We start from the raw sequence: 24,565 nt of genomic DNA, 5'->3' as shown, positions 1-24,565 counted from the left end.
CCAACATTTATCATTAGGTATACCGTTTTGGGTTTTTTGAGGACGTGTGTAATATGAAATGTATTGGCATTTATTTAACACTTGGATTTTTTTTTAGATGGCTTCTTGTTTTGCAAAAATAAATGAAATGGTAAATGTTTATAGACAGTAAAGTTCAACGACATAAAGTTTGTAGTGTTGGAATATTGGTAGGAACTGATTTGTCTAGGTTAAGATGGCTGGGGACATTAAGGGTAATGCCCATTCTCAAAGACGGGTCAAATGTGTGATTTTAGCAGCATGTAAAAATGCACATCTTGAGTCTTAGGCATTGTCTGAAACTCATGACAAAAAGTTACCGGACACCAGGTTAGACGACTCTGAAAAGTTGCGTGCCCAGGCATAGAGTTGCATGCCCCATTTTTCACAACTTGAAACACAATAAGACTAATCGCAAAAAACAAATTGTTGCAAAGTATTAAGGATTGATAATCAGTATTTATAACAGAACAACACTTCTATCGCTGTTTGTACCTGTATTTACTCATCTTCATTCATGCAATGTTTGTGTTACGTCGTCTGCTACAAGCCACGTGAACTCCTCTTTCCACGATGCTTTTAATGAACGTTTGTTTTTTAGCATCATCAATTTTGTTAGCTTCTTTTGAATATTTCTTCTGGCGCTTAGGTTTTGGCTTGATTCCTGGTAAGGATATGTCAGTGTGCAGTTTCCTCATGCGTGAGAAGATAAGCAGGACATTGTGGTTCAGCCTTTAAGCATATTTATTCCTCAACAATTTGCAAAACGAAATATAGTGCGTGCGTAATGATGTCACACAATGGAAACAGTCTTACTGCAATACCACGAGTGAGAGCGCTATTAAATTGACAAATCTTAACAATTCTTAACACTTATCCATTTTTCCTGTGTTCTCTGTGCATGTACTTTGGAAAATGATACGCAAACACGCGACCTTATAATGCTCGGGAAAGTCCGGAAGGACGAATTTCCAAACGAACCGAAATTCCCAAAACGAACATAGATTTCGAAATCGGAATAAGTTTTATTTGTTTTTTGTTTTTTCTTAAAAATGTTGTCGGCCACCTGGGCAGAGACGTTTTGTAAGTTGTACGCCCTACGTAAAAGATGCACGCCCTGAGTGTCCATGCAGAAGTTTATTCAGACACTGGTCTTAGTCATACAATGTATAGAACCATTGTTAGTTTTAACGCATACGTCGATTCCAAAATATTTGTAACCACCGTATTTTTTGTACATCTTATTTTAATGTTTTCACTACCAGGTCCTGGTTGACCTGAGAGCTGACAACCAGCGACTCAAAGATGAGAATGGAGCCCTGATCCGGGTCATCAGTAAACTCTCCAAATGAACGGCTATGTCAAGCGGGGACAGTCCTTCTCCGATGCCTCCTCCTTTCTTCAGTCCCTCCACACATTCCTCCCAAAGCCAAAGAGCAAGAGGAGGGGGCAGCCGAATGTTGACTCTGCTTGTAGTGCCTTTCGAACAGCTGGAGTGGCTTTTGTGCCCTTTTCTATTTGTCACAGGAAGAGGCATTTTGGCTAGATGGACCAGTCCCACGGAAGCCCAAGTACTCGTAATGTATGTATAATACGTTTCAGCAGGGTAATGGGTCAAAAATCTCCCACTTGGTATTTAATTTTTGTGAACACATTTGCCTCACACATTCACAAGTTTGTCTTGTAACGTGTCTTGATCCTTTTTACAAGCAGGAGAGGTTCGTTTTTTTTGAGATCCAGCCAAAAGCTGTCTTCACCACATGCGAGTGTTTGAACTTTGAACTCACCTACCTCTCCACTTACGCGCACCCTCCCTTACTCTTATATGGTTATATTTTTGTCATGACCAACAAAACACACACTCGATTTTCTCAAAGGAAAAGACAGCAGAACCAGGGCACAGCACTTTACCCTTTGCAAAGCAATAGAATAACAAATTGCTGTTCAATTGAAGCCTGCTAAGCTCTCTAATTGATTTTATCATTTAAAAAAAATACGTTTTTGTTGTATATTCCTCCCTTTCAAGGGAGCAAGGATATGTATATTACATGTGCATAAATAGTAATCTAATACCCTTTTGTTTGAAGTAAACTGTCGTGTAGCCATTCTTCACCTAATGCTTTTCTAATATATTAAAATGAATTGTTTGCACAGAACATGTTACTCCATTTCTGAAATGTATGAAGAGACGAGCATCATGGTGGACTTTTCCCCCCATTCCCTAACATGGCGGTGTTCTCTTGTGATTTGTGGAAATTGGGTGTACTGTGCCCTTTTCGTTGTTTGTATTTAGTAAACTACAATTTGTTCACGTGACAGCTAAAAAGAGAATTCATTGTGCTTTAAAGGAATGTTTGCAAGCGATGGACAAGATAAAGTGTGTTCTGTGTTTTGATGCAAGAAAATCCATCCTGACCCGAGATAAAGCAAACGAGCGAGTGTCCTGAAGGAGAGAAGAGACTGAGCTCCAAATAAGGAAGGAGCTTTCTGTAAATATCCCAAAGGCCTGAGAAAGGCAGGAAGGCTAGGAGGTGGAAGAAAGCGGATGGATCTTGGCCTTATATGGACAAAGCACTACTTTTCCCAGGGTTAGTGCCTCAGCGTCCCACTTCTCAGGTTTGAGGCCGGATGCTGCATTAACGGCTCCTTGGCGCCATCAAGAGGTGAATTCAATGTCGACAAGTGAGTTTTTGGGAGCTTTAGTTTGAAGGTGTCTGTCCCTACAAGATAGTTGAATTACTATAGGATTGTATTTTAATATTTAAAATCATTGAAAGAACAAAGCATAATCACAGGATCAGATGGTTACTGCTCAAATGTCGTTTTAGCCAAAATGTATATGCTAAAAATGGTGATTGCATTGTCTTTCCCTGTGTATAATAATTTTTGGTTCCCTATATGGAATAATAAATCCTAAACTTATTAAGCATATACATAAAATAAGGGAAAACATTAAATATATTTGAACTTGCAGGGCATGGCGCCAAATCCCCAGATAAATAAACACGTTTGAAAATAAAATATGGTGTAAGATTATTTTTGTAAGAGAAAATACGACAGTTTGTAAGTGCATGCAGCCCTGGAGGTTGACAGGTATGCATCACAGTTTCTTTTTAAATCATTTTTTACATCAAAACTAAATTTTTACTCAAAAATTGTATTAATCTATGGCTGCTTTAAGCTAAAATAAATCCAATTCTTTGTGTGTGAACACACAATTCCAATGTTTGCATTAGATTTTCGATTTCTGGTTGTTCCAAACAAATCATTTAACAAAGGGATTTAGGATCATTCAACACTTAAGGAGTGCCATTTTCCATTTGTGGTTAACAGAAACACAATTGCTTATTGATTCATTTGATTCAATGTGGCCAAAATGAGAAATGGTCATGATATTTGGTGGTATAATAGTTGTTCAACTTAACTACTGTATAACATACTCTTACTGTAATACAACGGAACTTCCTCAGGTTATGCCGCAAAGGACAAGTTCAGTGGAGGGGGGTGAGAGTCGAGTCTTTTTTTTTTTTTTGTATAGCCCTTACTCACAAAGAGTCTCAAAGGGATTCACAGACTATTTTTTTCAGACTGTTATTACCCCATCCCCTGATCTGGAACCAACATGAGGGCAAGGAAAAACTCAAACCTCCACATGGGGAAAATGAAACCTTGAGAAGGGACTGAACGTGTGGCATTCCCCTTTCACGATTACCAGACAGCAAAAGATGTTGCAATCACAAATAATAGAGATATTGCCCACGAATAGTATAAGTTATTCATATGCTATAGAGTAGAATTGTGTTTTAAGCTTACATTTAAACATTTCCACTGAGGTTGCAGATCGGATCTCAGGGGGAAGAGCATTCCACAGCACAGGTGCCCAGATGGAGAATGCTCTCAAGAGTGGTGCTAGGGATCAAATGGACTGATGTTGCGTTTACATTTTTTTGTTCACATTAGTGTTTTCATCATGTTGAAGCCAATTATATCCTTTAGGAAGTAATAGAAATGCAATAATTTGGGGGGGTGTTCTGGATAATAATAATAATTTCCTTTGTATTGTCATTCTTTGTAACAATGTACACAGAACGAAATGTCGATACACCTGACCCGTTGTAGTGGGTTGATGCAGCCGCAGCCAACAGAGGGCGCCGCCATTATACCAATTAGGTATGTCTCGGCCGAGGCGCGAACCAGCGACCTCCCAGTCTCAAAGCGGGCACACTACCATCTAGGCTGATGAATTTGGGGGTGCTTTAGCATACCCCCAAAACTAATTATGCCCATGATCCAAGTACAGTTTTATTTCAGAAATAGAGTGGGTTTAAAGGCAGTTTTCGGTACACTGGATAAAGGAATACATTGATGGATTTTTTGGGGGGGTTGTGGAAGGAATGTGATGGTTCAATTGCGTTTGTAACCGTGAAACATGCTTTTGAACAAGGTTTTCAAATGCAATTGATACTGGGGCTGTTGAAGCTAGGATTCAGGTGAAGTAAGGTCAAATGGGGTGTTTCCTCACAAAAACAGCATTGTTAAAAATATACTGCTGTTATTAAAAGACTTGTTTTATTTTGTCCACTAGTGTCCAACTGAGATTATAGACAACAGATTGAGCGAAAAGCACTGTTTTCTTCCCCTTTTCTCCTGAGGACCTTTCAAAGATAGAAAATGAAAATATACCTTTGAAGGATTAAGGAATAGGACGTTTAAAAAAAATGGAGAAAAATAATTAAACATAAACATCAAAACAGGACGGAGAATTCAATATTCTCCTGTTTTTATTTTATTTTCCTGGAGTTTTAATTTTCATTTGTCTTTGTTGGCCATCATTTTAAAACTGTTTTGTCTTCTCCCGTAAAGTTTTTAGCGCTAGTTTTCAGCGGCATGACGATACAGCGACAACTAGTGGGGGAATTACACACACTGTTCCTTTAGCGTTCATATTAAGGGCTGGTGAGGAAACTATCTTTCTGGGGTCGCGAGTTTAAGACGCCGCCTTTTTGAGCGTACAGTACTCAAAAACTCTGCGGAATTCCAGTCCAGGTTTTGCGACTGACTTGCATGCAGCCCCACATTTTATGAGTTGCCGACCGTTATTTTTCTTCTACATGTCAACTTTGGACTGCTCTCTTGTGAACATTTGCAGCGATCGAGAAGTACAAGCAGGCAGTCAGACTTCAAAGTAATAGTTCTCGTTTATCCTACACGTCTGTTTCGCCCTTTTACTGCAACTTCATAACTTTTGTGGCAGAAACTGATAATTTAGCTCCTCGATCACGTGAGCGTAACGATGGCGCCACACGGAAAAACGGATCCAATTCCTGTCCGCTGATGCGCAATGGATTTGACTGATTATTTGGACGTGATTGATGCAAAAATTGTTCGAATGGACTGTCTTTGCTTTAATTTTATTTATTTGATCCTCAAACCTTTTTGAACGTTAGTCCCTATGTTAGTAGTTGAGGGTACCTAGACAATGACGAGTCTCCCTACATCCGATGATCCTTATAAATTCACCTGCGAATGTCTCCCCGCCGACCCCCGCTTTCTTCCCCCGCTAGCTAATGGCCTTTTGGGGTGGCGGGTCTACAACAACACCATGCACTTAGGTGGTGTCTACAACGGCGGACGGGGGGAGTGTCACCGCGCTGACATTCCTTGCCCACTCGCCGTGACGGTGGAGACGGAAGAAGTTGGCCCAAACTCCTACATCCTGGATGCACGCACCGGTAACTAAAGTGTTTTTTTTTTTAAGTAGTTAAAGGGATCTACCGGTGGATCTACATTCCTACCCTCACCTATGGTCATGAATTTAGGGTTAGGTACGAAGGAACACAATCCCGGATACAAGTGGCTGAAATGTGTTTCCTCCGCAGGGTGTTTGGGTTCTCCCTTAGAGATAAGGTGAGAAGCTCAGTCATCCGATAGGGACTCTGTGTAGAGCCACTGCTCCTCCGCATTGATAGGAGCCAGTTGAGGTGGCTCGGGCATCTGATAAGGATGCTTCCTGGACGCCTCTCTAGGGAGGTGTTCCGGGCATGTCCCACCGGCAAGAGGCCCTGGGGACAACCAAAGACACTCTGGAGAGACTGTCTTTAGGCTGGCATGGGAATGCCTCGGGATTGCGTCGGACAAGCTGGAGGAGATGGCTGTGGAGAGGGACGTCTGGGCTTCCCTTTTAAGGCTGCTGCCCCCGCAACCCGACCCTTGATAAGTGGAATAGTAGGATAGTTAAAGGGATTATAATATTTGGTGCCTGGAAACAAAAATGGCCATATAAACATGCTATTCATTAAATCCATCCATCCATCCATCCATTATCTGCACCGCTTATCCTCAGCAGGGTCGTGGGGGTGCTGGAGCCCATCCCAGTTATCTTCGGGCAGTGGGCAGGGGATACTCTGAACTGGTTGCCAGCCTGTCGCAGGCCACACTGGGACAGACAATTCGCTCGCTCATTAACACCTAGGGACAATTTGAATCGGCCAATCAATTTTCCCGGTGGAAACCCACGCAAGCACGGGGAGAACATGCGAACTCCACACAGGAGGTTCGATCGCATGACCTCAGAACTCCACTGCACACGCGCTAACCACTGTGCCACAGTGCTCTATAAATACATTCAGATAAAAAAAATATACATTTATTTTACATAACCTCACGTTGATGAGGCTTACATTAATGTTGGTCATCTTGCTGCTGCTGGCACCTAAAAATGAAAACCCTTGCATAACTTTCAATTTATTTCACGGCTATTTTGAACATTATTGTGAACATTGCTCTGCTTTTGTCCTGGCCTCATGTGGACCGATCATTGTTCTGCTTTTGGAAAGCATGTAAATGGTGATTGGTCGAAGGGTTACCCCGGAAAAATGTATCAATTATACTTGACATCAAGTGGCAAAATGGCTACTACCTGAGGTGTATTTTTATGTAGACATTTCTGCAGTATATTTTATCAAAAATAATATTAATCATAATATGTTGGGCACGACGGATGGGTGGTTAGCAAGCAACCAGGTCCAGGGTTCAAGTCCAGCTACCCTTAGCCTCCTTGTGTGGAGTTTGCATGGTCACCCCGTGCCTGCGTGGGTTTCCCTCCACATTCCAAAAACATGCATGTCAGGTTAATTGGCTGGTCCAAATTTTTCTTGAGTGTGAAATAGTGAGTGAGTGAGTTGTCCGTCTCTGTGTGCCCCGCGACTGGCTGGCAACCAGTTCAGTGTGTCCCCTGCCCACTGCCAGAAGATAGCTGGGATGGGTTCCGGCACCCCCTTGACCTCACTGAGGATAAGCAGTGGAGGTAATGGATGGATAATAAATGTCCTCAACTGCATTGCTTCTCTCCAGCTCTATTATTTAAAGTCCGATAAGTCAGTCTATTTTTCCCGAAACGAAGATGCCTGGGTTGGTCTCCAGCACCACCTGTGACTCTAGTAAGGATAAGTGGCGCAGTGAATGAAATGAGGGATGTTAAGGCCCAAAGCTTCCAATGTAACACGTCATTAAAAAGTCACTACGGGTTGGCTTGGTTTTTAAGAATATTTTCTGCTACTCTTAGTGGAGAATTTCTCATAGAACATGGAAAACGACAAGGGCGATTATGTTTCGAGTATTCATTCCAACCAGAGTAAAAGTCTTGGATATGCATAAGATTTGTTATAAGGAAACCCTTTCCTTTTTGTACCTCAACTCTTCCAATTAACTGTAAATACGTAATATAATTTGTTGAATAGGTGGCACAGCAGCTGAATGGTACGCACGTCCGGGGCACAGTTCTAATACAAGGGTATTTTGGAACAAGAAAGCATTTCAAATCTGTAAACCCAGTGATCCGTATCGTGGGGTTCCTCAGTTGTCTTCCCACATTTCAAAAACATGCAGGTTAATTGGCCAGTCCAAATTGTCCCTAGGTGTGAATGAGCAAGTGAGTTCTCTGTCTCTGTGTCCCCTGCCCACTGCCTGACGACAGCAGGAATAGGCTCCAGCACCCCCGCGACCCTATTGAGGATAAGCAATTCAGATAACGGATGAATGGATAGATGGATATGTTGAATCTAAAGCGGTCGCTGCTATTTCAAAATGACTTTTTTTCTTTATCACTGCACTTTTTACAGCAAACATTCATGCAAACAAATTCAAAATGACAAAAGGTGGAGATGGGTAAAATCGGAACATACAGTATTCTGTGTGTGTGTATATATATATATATATATATATATATATATATATGATTTTTTTTTTATGTAAATCCGCAGAGCAGATACTTTCATACCTTCTAGCAATGATGGCATTCCTGCTGTTATGTGGTAGATTTGCAATTACATACATGCAATTCTTTTCATCTGCTTTTTGTAAAAATACTTAACTATTTACAAAAATGTAATGGCAATAAAAAGAGACTGACGAAAATCAATACCAACTTTTTAACTAAGGACAACAGATTAAGATCAATGGAATTGTAATACTATGATTGTGTTAGCTTTTCACTCTATTTACCGGTACTTCTTTAGAGTTGATAATTGGTATCAATCTGGAAAAAGTGATATCAAATAATGCTGTTAAAAAATCTTCCTTTTTATATTCAATTCTACTCAGTGATGAAAAGTTATTCTCAAGGCACCATTAGAAGACCAGTTTGGATTTTTTTTATTCCAATTAGTGTTGTAAGATATTGATAAACCTCAATTTCCTGTTTATTCACAAATTCTGAACAGGTGTTTTCACACGCACACTATCTTCACCCAGCGTAAAGGTCTCCCAGTCCTTCTACGCCCATCGCCGCCTCTCCAACCTGATGGCAATGGAGATTGTTTTGGAACATCACATGCCTTTAGACTTGGCGTTCACTGTGACACTTAAAACTTCCTTCACACCGCAGAGCCAAGACATTGAATTTCAGGCTTCTGCTGAGTACAGGGGTGGAAGGTGAGTTTCTCTCTCAGAATTCGGATCATTTTTAAAGGGGTGAGATCTGGGGCTGCAACAGTCAATCGATACCAACGATAGTTTTGGCAACAAATTGTTGTGTTGCGCGATTTATGCGTCACTTAGCATGTGAATTAAATGCAAATAAGAGTACATTGCATTTCATTGGGACCTTGTAGCGTCGTTGGGCTGTTGAAGGAACATGCTTGTAGTACCACTTTGATCCAGCAGAGGATGATTAGAGATAACATTTTGTAGCACGACGTTCTCTTGAGCCGGTGACGAACTTGTAGTAGCACTTTCCTACAACTCCAAGACCTTATTTTGGTACACAAGGTCTTCTTGATCTGACAAAGTACTTAATTTCTCTGTTGCCTTTTTTGCACTGAATAAAAAGAGTTTATATATTTGTAATGTATATGCATACTTTTGTATGTATTTTTTAATTGTTAAGCTACTAGACAAACACTTGTATTTTTTTATTGTTTTATATTTCAGAAGGCTATTGTTTCATGCAATATTTTACTATCTGTCCAAAACTTCAATATTTGATATAAAGATGAATTTGAAAATCGTGTTTTTGGAAACCGATTTATCGAATAATCAGAAAAAAAATTATCGACTGATTTTTTTTTTCTTCATGATTAGAACAATTTCTAGTTGCAACCCAAGCTGACGGGTTTCTGTGTTTTAGCCACATTGAAGGTCATACGCACACTGCAGAGTTACCCGGAGGCCTCTGTCCCACAGTTCATCTGATCTGGACCTCCATTCCGTCAAGCTTGACGTTGCCGCCGGAGCAAAGCAAGGCCCGCTGGTGCTTTATTTTGGCAGTGGCCGACTCGTTAGACGTTGCCAAGTCCAGTTTTGATGAAGGCCTAGAACTCATGGCGACAAGTGGCTTGCGTCCCTCCCACGAGGCGGCATGGAAGGAAATATGGCTGAACAGCAGGGTGGAGCTCAAAGGGTCTGAAGACCTCTTGAAAGCTGTGATCGGCTGCATGTTCTACCTCCTCAGCGCCTTCCCCTCCGTCCCCGATGCCGCTGGTATTTTTGGCGGCATCAGTCCGGGTGGACTTTCCAATGGCTCAGAAGCTCAGGATTACTGGGGTCATGTGTTCTGGGACCAGGTATGAATAATAAGGCATTTTTTCCATTCTAGTGTGTCCGTTAAAGGTAAGATCCAACCCAACAGGAGATCTGGATGTTTCCTACAACAGCTTTACTCTGCCCCGAGCTGGCCCGTGCTGCACTTGAGTATCGAGTGCGGACTATCGATGGGGCAAAATACAACTCTGAAGAGCAGGGATTCAAGGTGGGTTTCTCGTAATAGGATGTCTTGTGATGTGACAACAACATGATATTCTGATACTAGAAGCAGCACATTGAATATGCATGTGTGCTGTTCAACCTAGCACCTTCCTGGAGCTAATCTGTCTCTTACATTTGAATTGAGAATGATCGACCTCAGGGCTCACCAACCTTTTTGATGCAGAGAGCTACATTTTGTCACCGACTAGCACGAAGGGTTCCCAGATTGATATGGATTTCTAAAATGACAATTCATAATGTTATTGCTGTTTTGTGATCATAGCCTGTTAAGCTAAGTATTGGGGCTTTTAATTTGCTACTTGGTGCTACATGTGTTTAATTTATTTATTTGATCTATACTTTTTTTATTTTATTGTTTATGAAAGCAGTTGAATTTGCGTTGATTATTTTACTCTGAAATTGTGTCTATTTTATTGGATTGATTGGACGGACTTTGATCCACGATCCAGCTACTGTAGTTTAATCAAAGCCCGGAGGGATGGGGTTCTAGACTCATTTTACACAGACAATAGTAATAAAAATGATATGTTGAGACCTGCATTAGCTCAGACAACATATTGTTACAAAGCAATGGAAGGCAGGCCGCTGGCACCTTTTGCTTGGGCCTGGGTCAATCCAGTACAACAAAGACAACAGACATTCAAGGTTGACTTACGTGGGCTGGAGAGGCAGCATCTCACACTTAGACTCTCTCACCAATGTGTTGCTTCTCCTGGCGTTCTATTGACATTTAAAGTACATTAATATGATTATAACATGTCATGTGATTCACCCTTTAATAAGGAATCTTCCAAGCCAGATCACAAACACCGAACGTCCTAGGTCAGGCCAAAAATCATTTACGCCCATATTAATGTCCTAGTAAACAGGTTAATGTCATAGCTATGAGTCACGCAGCCTAATTGTAATGAATCCTAGTAAACATATGATAGGTATTTAACAAGTACAGCTTTATAAAATGTTAAACAGAAATTTACTACATTTGCATATGTCGTTTTGTGGAAAATATTACGCTTCTAAACAAATACTCAGTACCTTAACTCAGTATCCGTATAGGTGAGTACTGAAAAGTTAAACTTGTGCTAGTATCTGTATTCAACAACTTTCCCTCAATATCGAGATAATAATTGCATGGTAAGGTTCAATATTTCTTATTGTGCCATATTTCATCATTTCCATATGCATGCATAATCCTGTATTTATTTACTCTTTGATGACTGTGCCCACAGGGGTTGAAGTTTCCGTGGGAGAGTGCCGTGTCAGGAAGGGAAATGTGCCCTGATGATGTTTACGGAAAACAAGAAATTCACATCAATGGAGACGTTGCGCTTGCCTTCCAGAATTACTACAACCTCACTGAGGTCTGCAGTCTCAGAACCATCGCGTCCTTTTACTTCTCCTCAAGTAATATCTTGGTTTTTCTGCTCTGTTTTAGGATGTGACGATGTTTACAGAAGGAAGAGGCAGTCAACTGATATGGGGAGTGGCTGATTATTGGGTTTCTAGGGTAACCTGGAACCCTGAAGACCGGAAATATCATCTCCTGGGTAATGGCTGAGTAGTGCAATGTTTAAGGTTTGCTGAGTAATAATTTACACTGCCGTGATAAAGTATTAGCCCTCTTCCTGATTTATTATTTTTTATTTTTTTAATATTAGTCACTGTAAGAGGTTTCAGGCAGGGGTCAGCAATTAATGATTGGTGAAAAATTAATGCCATTAATTGCGAAAAATTAATGGAATGGTTGCTTAAATTCATAAATCCATTTATTGCAAAATTTAAATAATTAGCAATTATTGCGAGTTTGCGACCCATTAATTGCGAAAATATTCGGGTTTTTTGTTAGTCGATTGCGTCAACAAACGTGCAAATTTTCTCGCCGCGCGAGCATTTCGTATTCGGTCAAGGGCACATACACGCACAATCGGGACAGTGCATGCATACGCGTAAGCTACCGTGTTTCCCCCATTATAAGGCCCAGCTTTTTATGAGAAATGAAATTCAACCTTCCTGCAAATAAGAGGCTCATATTACCTATGAAAACCGTAGATATCAACGTTATTTAACAACGGCAATGCTTTTCTAAGAAATTTTTAGCGAAAATTTATTACTTTTGCACATATTTTTATTTCAAAACCTCAATTTTTGACGATGATTTTGAAAAACACGGTAGCTGTACGTACATAGTGTGGTTGCAAAGCAGCTTTTTATTGGTCGGGACAAAATCGGGCTTGTTGATTAGCTCACGTTTTGCCTCAAGCACGTACGTCGTGGATGCACATACGCACATGTTGTACACCACTACTATTACGCTGTATTAATTGTAATCTTCGCACGGTTATGGGACCGAAGGAAAAAATGGTTAGAGAGTACTTCACACAGATTGATGTCGTCAACGGCAAATGGCGCTGCTCATGTGGCGCCGAGCGCATCCAACGGCGCAACACCGGTTGGAGCAATTTGGAAAGCCACATTAAAAGTCAGCACTTGCCGAAAGAAAGTGATGCAAAGAAGCAGGAGTCATCCAATCCTGGATCGATAGAAAATTTCCTGTCGTCACCTTCAACCGTTTGCCGAAAAGGAATACGAATCTTCAAGTGGCTGCGGTTGGTTTGTATCGACCTGGAGCCTTTCAATGTTGTTGATCGGCCTACCATCAGGGACATCAGCAATACGGAGCCAATCTGCACAAACACCTTAAGGAAGTATTTGGCCTTGGTGACACAGGGTGTGCGACAGAAAATCGCCTTCGATCTGCCATCCCGTTTCGCGGTGGTATTCGACGGATGGACTTGTTCTTCCGATTATTACGTTGGCGTTTTCGCCTCGTATATAAGCCCACGCGGTCGGGAAAGTGCTCTCCTCGGCTTCTCAACACTTTTGGATCCCAAGGCACAGACGGCTGAAAACCACCTGGTGTTCATCGAAGACCTCCTTAGCAGGTACGGCAAGTCTATGGCCAACGTGGTGGCGCTTTGTGGCGACAACTGCAAGGTGAACAAAGCCATTGCAAAGCAGTGCAATGTTCCTCTGGTCGGCTGCGCCTCCCATCGCTTCAACCTCGCTGTCAAAGAACTCTTGAAGCCCTACGAAAAGGTGAACTTCTTTTCTATGCTGCTTACTTATATCTCACAATATCTATATTGAAGACAGAGTGCACTCTGTCACAGCAGTTCCACAATATTTTTTTCACATACCCCACGCGGCCACGCCTTCTATCAAAGGAATTTTACGCAAGGCGATTTTAAGCTGCTCAAATTTAGCATGTTTCTTATTTCCTGCTTTTACTTTTTTAAGGTACTCTGTAAGTTGGACTCCTTGATGGCTCGCCTGAGATACAGCACGCTTAGTGCACTACTGGATGAGTACACAGACCTTCGACCGTTGACGAGAAATGAGACACGGTGGTCAAGCACGGCAAAGATGGTGCGCAGGTTCTTCGAGCTGCAGAAAATTCTTGCAAAAGAAGTTTTTCACCACCGACCCAAGGGTGATGGATTTACTTCTCAACGCAGCGGATGTTCATAAACTCACTCAACTCAACGGTGATTTGGCCAAGTTGGATTCTTTGACGCTTACTTTGCAGCAAGAAGATCTGACAGTCGCAGAGGCGAGGTACCTCTTTGATGTTGCAATGTCGTCCCATCACCTCAGCCCCGACGCCGAAATCGTTCAAGCGCCTATGTTTGAGAGGGCTATTGTGAAAATTCAAAACCAAAAACATGGTCAACTTACGGCAAAAGAGCGTCAAGCAGTGGAGGCTCTCAAAGTCACCGAAACTGCACCGGTCGATGAAAGTCCAATAGATGAGTCATCGGATATGGCTTTCGGCCAAAATTTGATAAAACGGCGCCGCCTGAACATGATGCTGCCCACCTTTGATCAATTTATCGATACAACATTTATACTGCCAACTTCCAACATAGTAGAACGCTTTTTCAGTGCTGCCGGACGTGCCTATGCGGATGAACGGTACAACTTGTCAACAAATTGCCTAGAAGCCCAACTTTTTTGGTTTTCTAACAACCGCTTCTGGGACAGCGAATTTGTTTCCCACATTGTTTCATCTAATGAAAATCTCTAACATTTTCACTATCTCCGATGTTTCTATGTTGTACACATTTTTGTTCATAAATGAATGTGTAATAAATAGCAAAACCTCTTATTGCTAAGGTGTCTTACTGCGCATGATAATGTTGGCGTGAATGTTCTATCATTCACTGTTCATCTAACCTCAGTTAGTGTTCCGACAATTCGCATATTAACTTAGGAGGAATCGACAAATTATAATTATAAAACAAGCCCCAACATGACGGTAGCTGATGTGATCACCAATAACTCAGAAGATATTTTTTGTACTAAAAGTAAAGATTAAAGGGACCAGTTTGTTCGACCATATTGACACGGCTAGTATACCATTAAATTACCAATTAATGGCTAGAAATCCAATAAATACCCATTAATTGGCCTTGCCGCAAAAAAATTAATTTTAATTTTTTCGCACTTAAATATTATTTTTTTTCCAAAAATCAATTAATGATGACCCCTGGTTTCAGGTCATCAAAGCAATTTTAATATCCCACAGAGACAACCCAGGAAAAATGCAAAATGCAGTTTTGAAATGATGATTCTATTTATTAAGGAACAAAAATGATCAAAACCTATGTGAAAAAGTAAATGCCCTCTGAACCCAATTATGAGTTGGGCCACTGTTGGCAGCAACTACAGTTATATTTCCGTGGAGAAACTTTGTCTCTCTTCTTTGCAAAAAGGTTTCAAATTTGACATATTTAAGGTTTTCTAGCGAGAACTGCCTGTTCAAAGTCACAACACAGCATCTCCATTGGATTTTAGTACAGACTTTGATAGCCAACCCCAGAACCTTCATTTTGTTTGTTTATGGAGCCATTCAGACGTGGACTTCCTGGTGTGTTTTGTATCGTTGTTCTGCTTCATGATCCAACAGCACTTCAGTTTGAGTTCACAAACTGATGGGCGGACGTTTGTCTTCGGGATTTTCTGGTAAACCCCAAAATTCATTAACCCGTCAACCACAGCAAGTTGTCCTGGTCCTGAGGCAGCTATGCAGCCCCAGACCACCACACTGCCACTACCATGCTTTACTGTTGGCATCATGTTTTTTTGGTTGTCAAATGCTAGTCCTTTTTTTACTCTAGATCTAACTGGCTGCACCTCTCTAAAAGTTAAATTTTTGACCCAATGGTCTACAGAATGTTTCTACAAAAGTTTGAGGATAATCGAGATGCCTTTTGACAAATGTGAGACAACTCTTTGTGTTATTTTGTGACAGCAGTGGTTTTCGCATAGAAAGGGGGGAAATACTTATTCATGGCATTGTACCTACTCTCATGCAGTAATAAATTAATGGTTGGCTTGAGTTGGTTTTCGCAATTAAATTGAATGGCTTTTTATGTGCCACCCTGGTCCAAATTAACCCACTGTAAAATAAAAATAATATTACGTAAATATAAAAAGGATAAAAGAGTGAGACTTTCGGAAATTTCTCTCCTGTCTGTACCGCAAAAATAAGACAGGCCGTGTCCTGTTTTCACTCGTTCCCGCTCTAATTACAGTAAATTTTAATATTTATTTTAAGGACCCACAAAGCTTAGCCTTATGCTGCAAACCTCACACACCGGCTAACTGACATGTTGGAACTATTACAACAATTTGAACACAGACTATGGTATGGTGAAAAACATCAAGAGACGTAAAGTAATATAAAACAGCATTTGATATTCCAACATCCATTGCAGCCTGGTCATCCTGGATGGGGATGACCTCATGTGCGGTCCCTTCTCAATTTTTCTTCATTTTCCTCATGCTGAGGTTTTGAGTTTTCCCTTGTCCTCACGTAGGCTTTGGATCAGGGGATGGTGTAATAATAGTCTGTGGTTTGCAATAGCCTTTGATCTGTGCAGCCCTTTGAGACTCTTTGTGATTAAGGGCTATACAAATAAACATGACTTGACTTAAAATAGAATTGGTTGAAACACTTTTTTCACTAGTGTGCTGTGAGATTTTGTTAAGTGTGCAGCAGGAAATCTTCCAATTTCATCTTTGCATTAAAAAAACACCCCATTGTACCGTTGCTATTTTACAGTAATCAGTCTAGTAACTGTAACTTTAATTAATAACAGTGGTGGCACCACATTACTTTTGTCTGTTTATATACTAAAATTCCGCTCACAAGGTAGTATAGGGAAATATTTCATAACTTTTAAGATTGCACTGCAAAATGTAGTGTAATAAACCAAGTAAAACAGACTTGCACCTAATATAGCTTTATTTACTAAAGAAAAACGGAAAAAGGTGGATAACTTTTGCTTATTTTAAGTATTGCTTTTCTAGAAAGAAGCAAAATGCAAAATATAGTGAAACAAATCTATGATAAAATACAAAATTCTAGGAAAATTATTCATTTTAATCCAAAAGAAAACCCAATTGCAATGTGACCATAAATGATGAAGAAAGTATTTTGTATGTCGTGTCGAGTAAAATGTTCAGTTCAACTGAAAATGGGGTTTAAAAAACAATTATTTCTGTCATTTAATTTGGTTGTTTTAATGAACGGAGAATTGTTTTTCTAGGGTTTAAATACTGTTTTGTGAGGTTTACTGTTTTAGCCAAAATAAATGGTGGCTAAACCAAAAACCAAGTACAATGTTCCTTGAGGTTAAACAGAAAATGTCCCAGAATATCACATTTTGAATGTATAATGTAAATATTCCAATATTTGTTGGAGTTACTCTTACATGATGGTACTATTTCAAGCATCTGTACTCTGTTAATTTGTAAAAACAAGACAAAAGATAGATCTTTCTCCATTTTAGGTGTCATGCCACCTGATGAATACCACGACAATGTTGATGACTCTGTCTACACAAACACTGTGGCCAAATTAAGGTACTTGCACTTCTGTGTTTTCTAGATAAATACTAGATATAGTAATGCAATGACATTCTTATCGTTAGCCTGCAGTTTGCCGTGGAGCTATCCGAGCTTCTCAATCATCCTGCACCAAAAGAGTGGCAAGACGTGGCCGACAATCTCCACATACCTTTCGACCAGGAATCGCTTTATCATCCTGAGTATGAAGGCTATTCTAAAGGTACTTTTTTGAAGTCACTCTTCAACCAGATCAAAACATATCCAAAGTAGCTTTATGCCCTGTCTTGCTGCAGGTTATCCAGTGAAACAGGCTGACGCTGTGATGCTAGGCTATCCTCTTGGCCTTCCCATGTCACCAGAGGTCAGGAGAAATGATCTTGAAGCTTATGAAGAAGTATCTGATCCCCAAGGCCCAGCTATGACTTGGGTAAGGCACATTTCAACAGTTGAGTCAACATTTGTGTTTAATTCCACTCAGGCCTCTTGCACAGATTTGAGGGGTTCTGAAACCTTTGAAAACAACAAAAACGTTTTATCCTATGTTGGTCCTAACAGTCTAAAATAGAGAAATATTACTGATGAGTTTATAGTTAAGTCGAGACTCAAAAAATTGAGGATTCATTAATGGATTTTAAACAAGAGAACAGGAGAGAGCCCAAACCTCAGATAAGAAATTCCAAACTGTTTTAAGAGCCCTCCCCTGAGCCTTTTCTTTTTATTAAATATCCCAGGTTACAAAAGCAGATCTACAATGAACGGTGTGGATATCAAAGAATAGCAACATATTTAGCTGATAGTGACAATGATGTAAACAGTGCATGATAGTCAAAAAACGACCAGTAAAGTATAATGCTCAAAATGGCGAACTGGCATCCTATGCATTCCCCTTTGCAGGTGTTGTATATTAAAAACGAAATTAATTTATCAATAACTAATCAGAATCCAAAGTACATAACCAAATATTTTCTAAAGGTAATCTATTTCTGGCAGGATTTAAATCCCAGTGTAAGATTATATGCATAATAAATACTTACTAGAATGTTACTAAATCTTAGGGATGTTCAATATTATTTTTTGCCCCGAACAATAATGGTACTCGACTAGATTTAATTTGTGATCTACACCAATACTACATTCAGGAAAATACCCAGCAAGAGATCAGTTGTCAAATTTCAGGTTCCTGTATGGCCAATGAAAGGCAGCAAATACTGTACCGGTATCAGCCATCAATCGCAAGTACTGACACCTCATTACCTGCTCATCCTAACTGAAATAACTTGAGATCCTCCTCAAGATTTATCAAAATACTATTTGATGGTCCCAAAAATATTAATTAAATGTTGTTTCCTTTTTTGAAAACTATGATTATTCTAAAGTTCAATAAAAGTGAACCTAAATAAATGGTAAAAATAATCAAAACGGGATGTAGGTGATGTAATACATATATTCTACTTAAATGTTGAATAAAACACAAATGTACACATTCGCCATCTAAAACGGGGGTCACTGGCTATATTCGGTAGATTTTGTATACTGTAAATCTTACATCTTATATATATATTTGGTCACCTAATGACTCCCAACATATCAGTTGGGTTGAGCGAGGGGGGCTGGGAATCCCCTCCTCTGTATCAATCTCCCAGAAAGAGTCAGAAATGACTCTAGCCACATCCCACTAGGGGGATATGTCTCCGGTATATGTGTGTGTGTGTGTGTATATATATATATATATATATATATATATATATATATATAAAATAAATCTTATATCAGGAAAAAAACAAAACAATTTCAGTCAACCTAATCTGATGCTGTGGAATCTCACCTTTAGTTCGGAGTTTTTCTATTGTGGTACGGCCTTTCACTATCTTTTCTTAACCGCTCGCTCTTCATTTCTCAGGGAATGTTTGCCATCGGTTGGCTGGAACTGGGGCATGCTGAAAAAGCTCAACGTTTACTTGCCAAGTGCTTCGGAAACATCCAAGGACCTTTCCAGGTATCACTCAAAGTATTGATTGAATGTGGCCTAGGCCACGCCCACAGGGAATAAGGCTTTGTGGCCCGCTCTTCTTGAATCCATTCACCGATTATCATTTTATTTACAATAATCAAATTGCAGAGGTGAAACTGAACTGGCGACTTGGGGAATTCTTTATTTTATTTTTTATTTTTCTAAATAAACTTTTTCAACCTCTTAAACTCAAAATAAAGCACTCATTCTCGATATTCAAACAATCAGAAATATTGCTACACACATGCCAATATCTATGGTGTAAATCATTAGCGTATAAACGACAGACTAACCTGTAATATCCATCCACTGATATTATTTTATTTGCAATAATCAATAAAATCAAAGAGGTGAAACTGAACTGGCTATTGAAGGTGAAAGGACATTTCGATGTCTCGCCGCATGTTTTTTTCCAGGACCAGATCGAGTATTCAGACTTTGAAAAATAGAGCTGGAGAGAGGCAATGCAGTTGAAGAGATTTATTATCCATCCATCCATTTTCTGCACCGCTTATCCTCAGTAGGGTCGCGGGGTGCTGGAGCCCTTATCAGCTGTCTTCGGGCAGTGGGCAGGGGACACCCTGAACTGGTTGCCACACAGAGACAACCAACTCGCTCATTTACACCTAGGGACAATTTGGAACAGCCAATTAACCTGACATTCATGTTTTTGGAATGTGGGAGGAAGCCCACACAAGCACGGGGAGAACATGCAAACTCCACACAGGAAGTTTCGATCTCATGACCTCAGAACTGTGCCACACACGCACTAAGACATTTATTATAAAGTTTCAAAATGAAGCTAAAACCGTGTACTCTGGGCCGGTCCGATCAGGAGACGGTTCTCACAGTCAAACCAGCATGCAAGAATGTTTCGGCCCCCCTCTTATAGGAAAAAGGCGTGGATTTAACAAAATATAAAATGAAACTCTAACAGGCTCTCCTGGAAATCTCACTACAAAATAAAAGAAGGATCTCAATGAACAGGAGACTTTTGTTAAAACTGCACAAAGCTGGATTTTAAAGGTTGTTTGATGAGATAAGGCTGACTCAACGGAAGACCTTTGCTGGGAAAGTACTGATATGAAAGGATACAGCAAGTAAATCCATCATTCAAATATGTGGATGAACATAAGTGCATTTATAACAACTTAAAGAGTATTGTTATTATAGAAATAATGCTGTGATGATTAAATAATAAACTTAATATACACTACTCAGTAAACTGAACCCAAATAACGTCCTAGGTCAGGCCAATAAACCCATCAAGGTCCTTTCATCTTCTTAAACTTAAAGCACTAATTTTCAATATTCAAACAATCCGAAATATTGCTACACACATTACAATATTTGTAATGTAAATAATTTGTGTACAAATAACACTCACCTGTAAAATAAAGAGTTTGTGTGTTAGAATGAAGCTGTGTGAACAACTCTTCTTGAATCATTCACTGATATGAGTTGTGTTTCACGCTGTAAAGCACACTGGGGAACAGATACCTCACAAAGGTTCCTACCCCCATGACAACACACTGCAGCATTACTGTTCATTCTCTTTGGTTTTCAACCATGTAGAAAAATACTTTTCAAAATGAAAACAAAATTCCCACTCATTTATGAGAGTATCACATGATCACCTTTCAGGTGTGGAGCGAGTCATCGGACGGAACGGGCGCCGTCAACTTTCTTACGGGTATGGGAGGATTCCTGCAAGCGGTTGTGTTCGGTTACAGCGGCTTTAGGTATGTCAGACCACCTTAAATTTTGGAATCAATTCTATTCATTTAAAAAAATTGTTTGTTAGAGTTCAGAAGGAGTGCCTGGAGTTTTCCCCGATTCTTCCCGATGAGCTGAGCGAGGTTCGAGTCTGTGGTGTTCGCTATTTGAGCAATCGGCTGGACTGGTTATTCCATAGGGAGGAGGTGGAAGTCGTTCTGAGGGAGCAGGGAGATTCCAAAATGTGTGATCTGCAAGTGGTTCTGAAGGCCTCCGGGACTAAAATCCCGCTTACTCCAGGTAACACTCGCTGGGACTGGCGGAAAAAAGGATTTACAAGGTATTTTGCTTCTCAAATGTGCACTTTATGCTCACCTTTTCAGGGACGCCAGTAACATTTCCTCGACAGCCCGGATGTGTTCGCCGACATGAAATGTCTTCTTCCTGTTGGCCTTTTTAAAGTCAAGTCACATTGATTTGTGACACCCTTAATAACAAGATGTCTCAAAGGACTGCACAGGATTAAATTTACACCATCGCCTGATCTTAAACCAACATGCGGGCAATGAAAAACTTAAAACCTCTACGTGAGGAAAAAAGAAACCTTGAGAAGGGGCCTCACAAGTGGTAATCCCCCTTCCAGGATGACAAGGGTGCAGTGTCTGATACTCGTGACAAAAAGTTACCGGACACCAGGACAGACAACTCTGAAAAATTGCCTGCCTAGCCATAAAGTTGCCTGCCCCATTTTTCACAAATTGAAACACAATAAGACGACTAATCGCAAAAAAACCCCATTGTTGCAAAGTATTAAGGATTGATAATCAGAATGTATAACAGAACAAAAATTTAAAATTAAGTTTGTTATAAATCTACTTATAACATTCATTGCATGTATATGATATCGCTGTTTTCCATCTGCCAATCAGTATGTACCTGTTCATGCAATGTTTGCGTTGCGTCGTCTGCGACAAGCCACGTGAACTCCTCTTTCCACGATGCTTTTAATGTATGTTAAAGTTTTGTAGCGTCATGAATTTTGTTTGCTTCTTTTGAATCTTTCTTCTGGGGCTGAGGTTTTTGGCTTTATTCCTAATCACTTCTCCATTTTTCTTGTGTTCTCTGTGTGTCTACTTTGGAAAATGATATGCAAATGCACGACTTTATAACGCTCGGGAAAGTCCGAGAGCAAGAAGTTATTCGACACTGGCAATTTACATACTTGGCAAGCGATCAGAAGCCTAACAAACCGCAATTCCGAAGTTTCCAAGCCGAACGAAGATTTCGAAATCGGAATAAAACAAACGTTTGATTTGAAAAAAAAATCTTTTGTTTTTTTTTGTTCTTGTCGGTCACTCGGGCGTAGACGTTTGGTAAGTTGTACGCCCGACGTAAAAGATGCACGCCCAGGGCGTCCGGGCAGACGTTATTTCAGACGCTGCCAGGGTGCAATAGATTTAGCATTGGGTAACAATACACAAAACATAGTGAACATTAATAAAAGAAAACAATAGGTGATATATTAAAAACGTTTTGGTGACAGCAGCAAAACAATAAAAATGCTCAGAAAACTCCTAAGGTAATATTCACTGAACGTGGTTAGAGAAGCTACAAAAAAGCAATTTACCAGTGTTATAAAAGAACTCAATTTCAGCTGCATACCTATCAATGTATTGATTTTCAAGTATTCTATAAATGTTTTCATCTATTCAAATCATTTTTCGACGTTAGTTTTCTAAACATTTTATCTTTTAAAATTGTTTTATTATTAGACCGATTTCATCTTGCTATTTTGGCTCTGATCCAGGCAGTTATTGTAGATAGCTACTATTCTCACGGTATTTTACATCGTCTCTTGTTGTGAGTAGATAGGTGCGGGGTTGTGTTTTACGGTCTATTATCACTTTTTTGAAGGGATTGTAATCGTTATTAAGAACAACAAAGTTGAATGGTATACAGTTAAATGGACCAGTTGTGGCCCCTAAAACATAATTAATATTTTTTGCTGCCTTATTAAAACAAAGTTTACTTCTTCATGTTATAACATTTCAAGTTGACTTTTACTTTGTTAGGTTACCCTTTTCGGGCTTGAATTTTTTTAGAAACTTGATTAAAATAATAATTGAACAAACCCACCTCAATTCATACCTCGACAGCGCTTGTTTTCAGCCAATCAGAACATGAGGCAGATGAGAGACAGTGGCTACTGATTTAAGTCTGTCATCTTTGTATCACAAACGATGAACATGTGATCCACACGCTTGCACAGCGTTTTGTTTCAAAATGGTCGGACGATGTGTCTGTGCCACTTATAATGTAGATCAGAGGTATCCAGAACGATTTGTTGGGGTGAGGTTTGTAAATTTTCTTCAGCCAAAAACCAATTTGAAGAAATGTTTGAGATGGATAAATGCATGCGGGCGGCTTCACGATCAACTCAACGTGGAGAGGATCAATGGGAACTGAAAGTTATTTGTTTTACAGTAAGAGTTTATTTTTATTATGCTGATGTTGGGTCTGTTAGCTTTCACTGAGAGAATATAGAGCTTCTGGCCATGAGACTCTGATGTGACGTCGGTCACTTCGAGTCAGATTGGTGTACGCAGTGGATCCCAGTAATAAATGTGTATAAATAGTAATGTCTTATTTGTTTAAAATTAATGGTTAACTATATGTGCTTTGCAGTAATTATATAAATATCCACAGTAACTATCGCGGTCCACATTTACTGGCGCGAAGTTTAAGGTACTGCAGCAGCAATACTTGCACTATGAGTAAATTACTGCACCCTCATTAGCATATGGCAACAAATACAAGCAAAGGTGGCATTTTGTAATTAAAGTAAAATTGGTAAATTATGGGATGAATAAGATATGCAATTTGTGATCCAGTAAATCAAGTTTATGCAACTACACCCCTCGTTTCCTAAAATTCATATACTGGATCACTCATTGTATATGCTCTTTTTATCATTATTGCTCACAAATCAATCAATTTTAATGAGTAGTTGGTAGGGGGGTTTTGACTTCTTCATAGATCGCCAACATTGTGCATTTACTCTACAAGGTTAGCGTCTTTGGACACCTTGATGCCATGAAAATAACTTTGCATAGAATAATTGCGACCTTTTCGACTGACTTGAGATAGGTTTGCATAATCCGGAAGAAACGATACGGCTATGCTATCAGGAATATCGACATAAAAGTAGCTCGCTGTTGTTTCCACTAGATGATTGCCGTAGCCCTCCGGCCACCTTGCTTTTGTCTCTCTCTGAGAATTTTAGCCCACCCCATTTCCAACATGGCAACTGTAAATTTAAAAAGGAAAGTTGACTGTGAGGACTAGCATGGCAAGTGGAAATTTGGAGTATTTTTTTCACAGAAATACGAAACTTCATCTTGCCCTATTAACAAAGCGATTGTGGCTGTTTCAAAGAAAATATAATAAAGAGGTGCTGTCAGACAAAACATAACGGCTACAAAAAAGAAAAGAAAAAGAAAAGAATACTGTGAAACAGTGAAGCAACTGGAAGCAATGCTTTTTTCCATGAGTTCTTGCGGGTCAAATGAAAACGTTACAGAGGTGAGCTATGAGGTAGCAAGTCTGATTGCCAGTTCTGAAAACCTTTTAGGGAGGTTGAATTTA

At 39.8% G+C, this 24,565-nt stretch overlaps 3 protein-coding genes across 4 annotated transcripts in view; all 3 read left to right on the top strand.

The window, feature by feature from the left end:
* The window catches only part of LOC148362621 (protein phosphatase 1 regulatory subunit 12A), a 28,744-nt gene extending 26,331 nt beyond the window's left edge, over positions 1-2,413 (top strand). For both annotated transcript variants that reach the window (XM_088340097.1, XM_088340096.1), the window contains one exon: positions 1,284-2,413. In XM_088340097.1, the coding sequence (XP_088196223.1) occupies positions 1,284-1,370 (87 nt within the window). In that variant the 3' untranslated portion in view covers positions 1,371-2,413. The remainder of the gene's footprint in view (positions 1-1,283) is intronic.
* Positions 2,414-5,084: 2,671 nt separating this feature from the next.
* pgghg (protein-glucosylgalactosylhydroxylysine glucosidase) lies at positions 5,085-21,957 on the top strand. The gene is made up of 13 exons (XM_088340093.1): positions 5,085-5,750; positions 8,739-8,949; positions 9,644-10,079; positions 10,145-10,264; positions 11,511-11,642; positions 11,717-11,828; positions 17,136-17,208; positions 17,277-17,413; positions 17,487-17,620; positions 19,094-19,189; positions 20,849-20,946; positions 21,009-21,220; positions 21,304-21,957. Exons 1-13 carry the CDS (start codon positions 5,498-5,500, stop codon positions 21,378-21,380), a joined length of 2,091 nt encoding a protein of 696 aa, XP_088196219.1. The 5' UTR covers positions 5,085-5,497; the 3' UTR covers positions 21,381-21,957.
* On the top strand, positions 11,841-17,112 carry LOC148362620 (uncharacterized). Its single transcript, XM_088340095.1, has 2 exons — positions 11,841-13,377; positions 13,579-17,112. The coding sequence occupies exons 1-2, from the start codon at positions 12,556-12,558 to the stop codon at positions 13,807-13,809; spliced, it is 1,053 nt and encodes a 350-aa protein (XP_088196221.1). The 5' UTR covers positions 11,841-12,555; the 3' UTR covers positions 13,810-17,112.
* Positions 21,958-24,565: the final 2,608 nt, after the last annotated feature.

The sequence above is a fragment of the Urocampus carinirostris genome, chromosome 7 (assembly GCF_059441175.1).
Source record: "Urocampus carinirostris isolate Australia breed hairy pipefish chromosome 7, RoL_Ucar_1.0, whole genome shotgun sequence".
Lineage (NCBI taxonomy): Eukaryota > Metazoa > Chordata > Actinopteri > Syngnathiformes > Syngnathidae > Urocampus > Urocampus carinirostris.
Note: the sequence above shows the minus strand (reverse complement) of the source record. Positions and strands in the feature narration are given on the sequence as shown.

Coding starts and splice junctions, on each gene's coding strand:
- pgghg (XM_088340093.1), top strand. CDS start 5,498: ATGACGAGTCTCCCTACATCCGATGATCCTTATAAATTCACCTGCGAA. Junction 10,080..10,144: donor GTCATGTGTTCTGGGACCAG/GTATGAATAATA, acceptor CCAACCCAACAG/GAGATCTGGATGTTTCCTAC. Junction 21,221..21,303: donor TAAAATCCCGCTTACTCCAG/GTAACACTCGCT, acceptor TCACCTTTTCAG/GGACGCCAGTAACATTTCCT.
- LOC148362620 (XM_088340095.1), top strand. CDS start 12,556: ATGCACATACGCACATGTTGTACACCACTACTATTACGCTGTATTAAT. Junction 13,378..13,578: donor TCTTGAAGCCCTACGAAAAG/GTGAACTTCTTT, acceptor TACTTTTTTAAG/GTACTCTGTAAGTTGGACTC.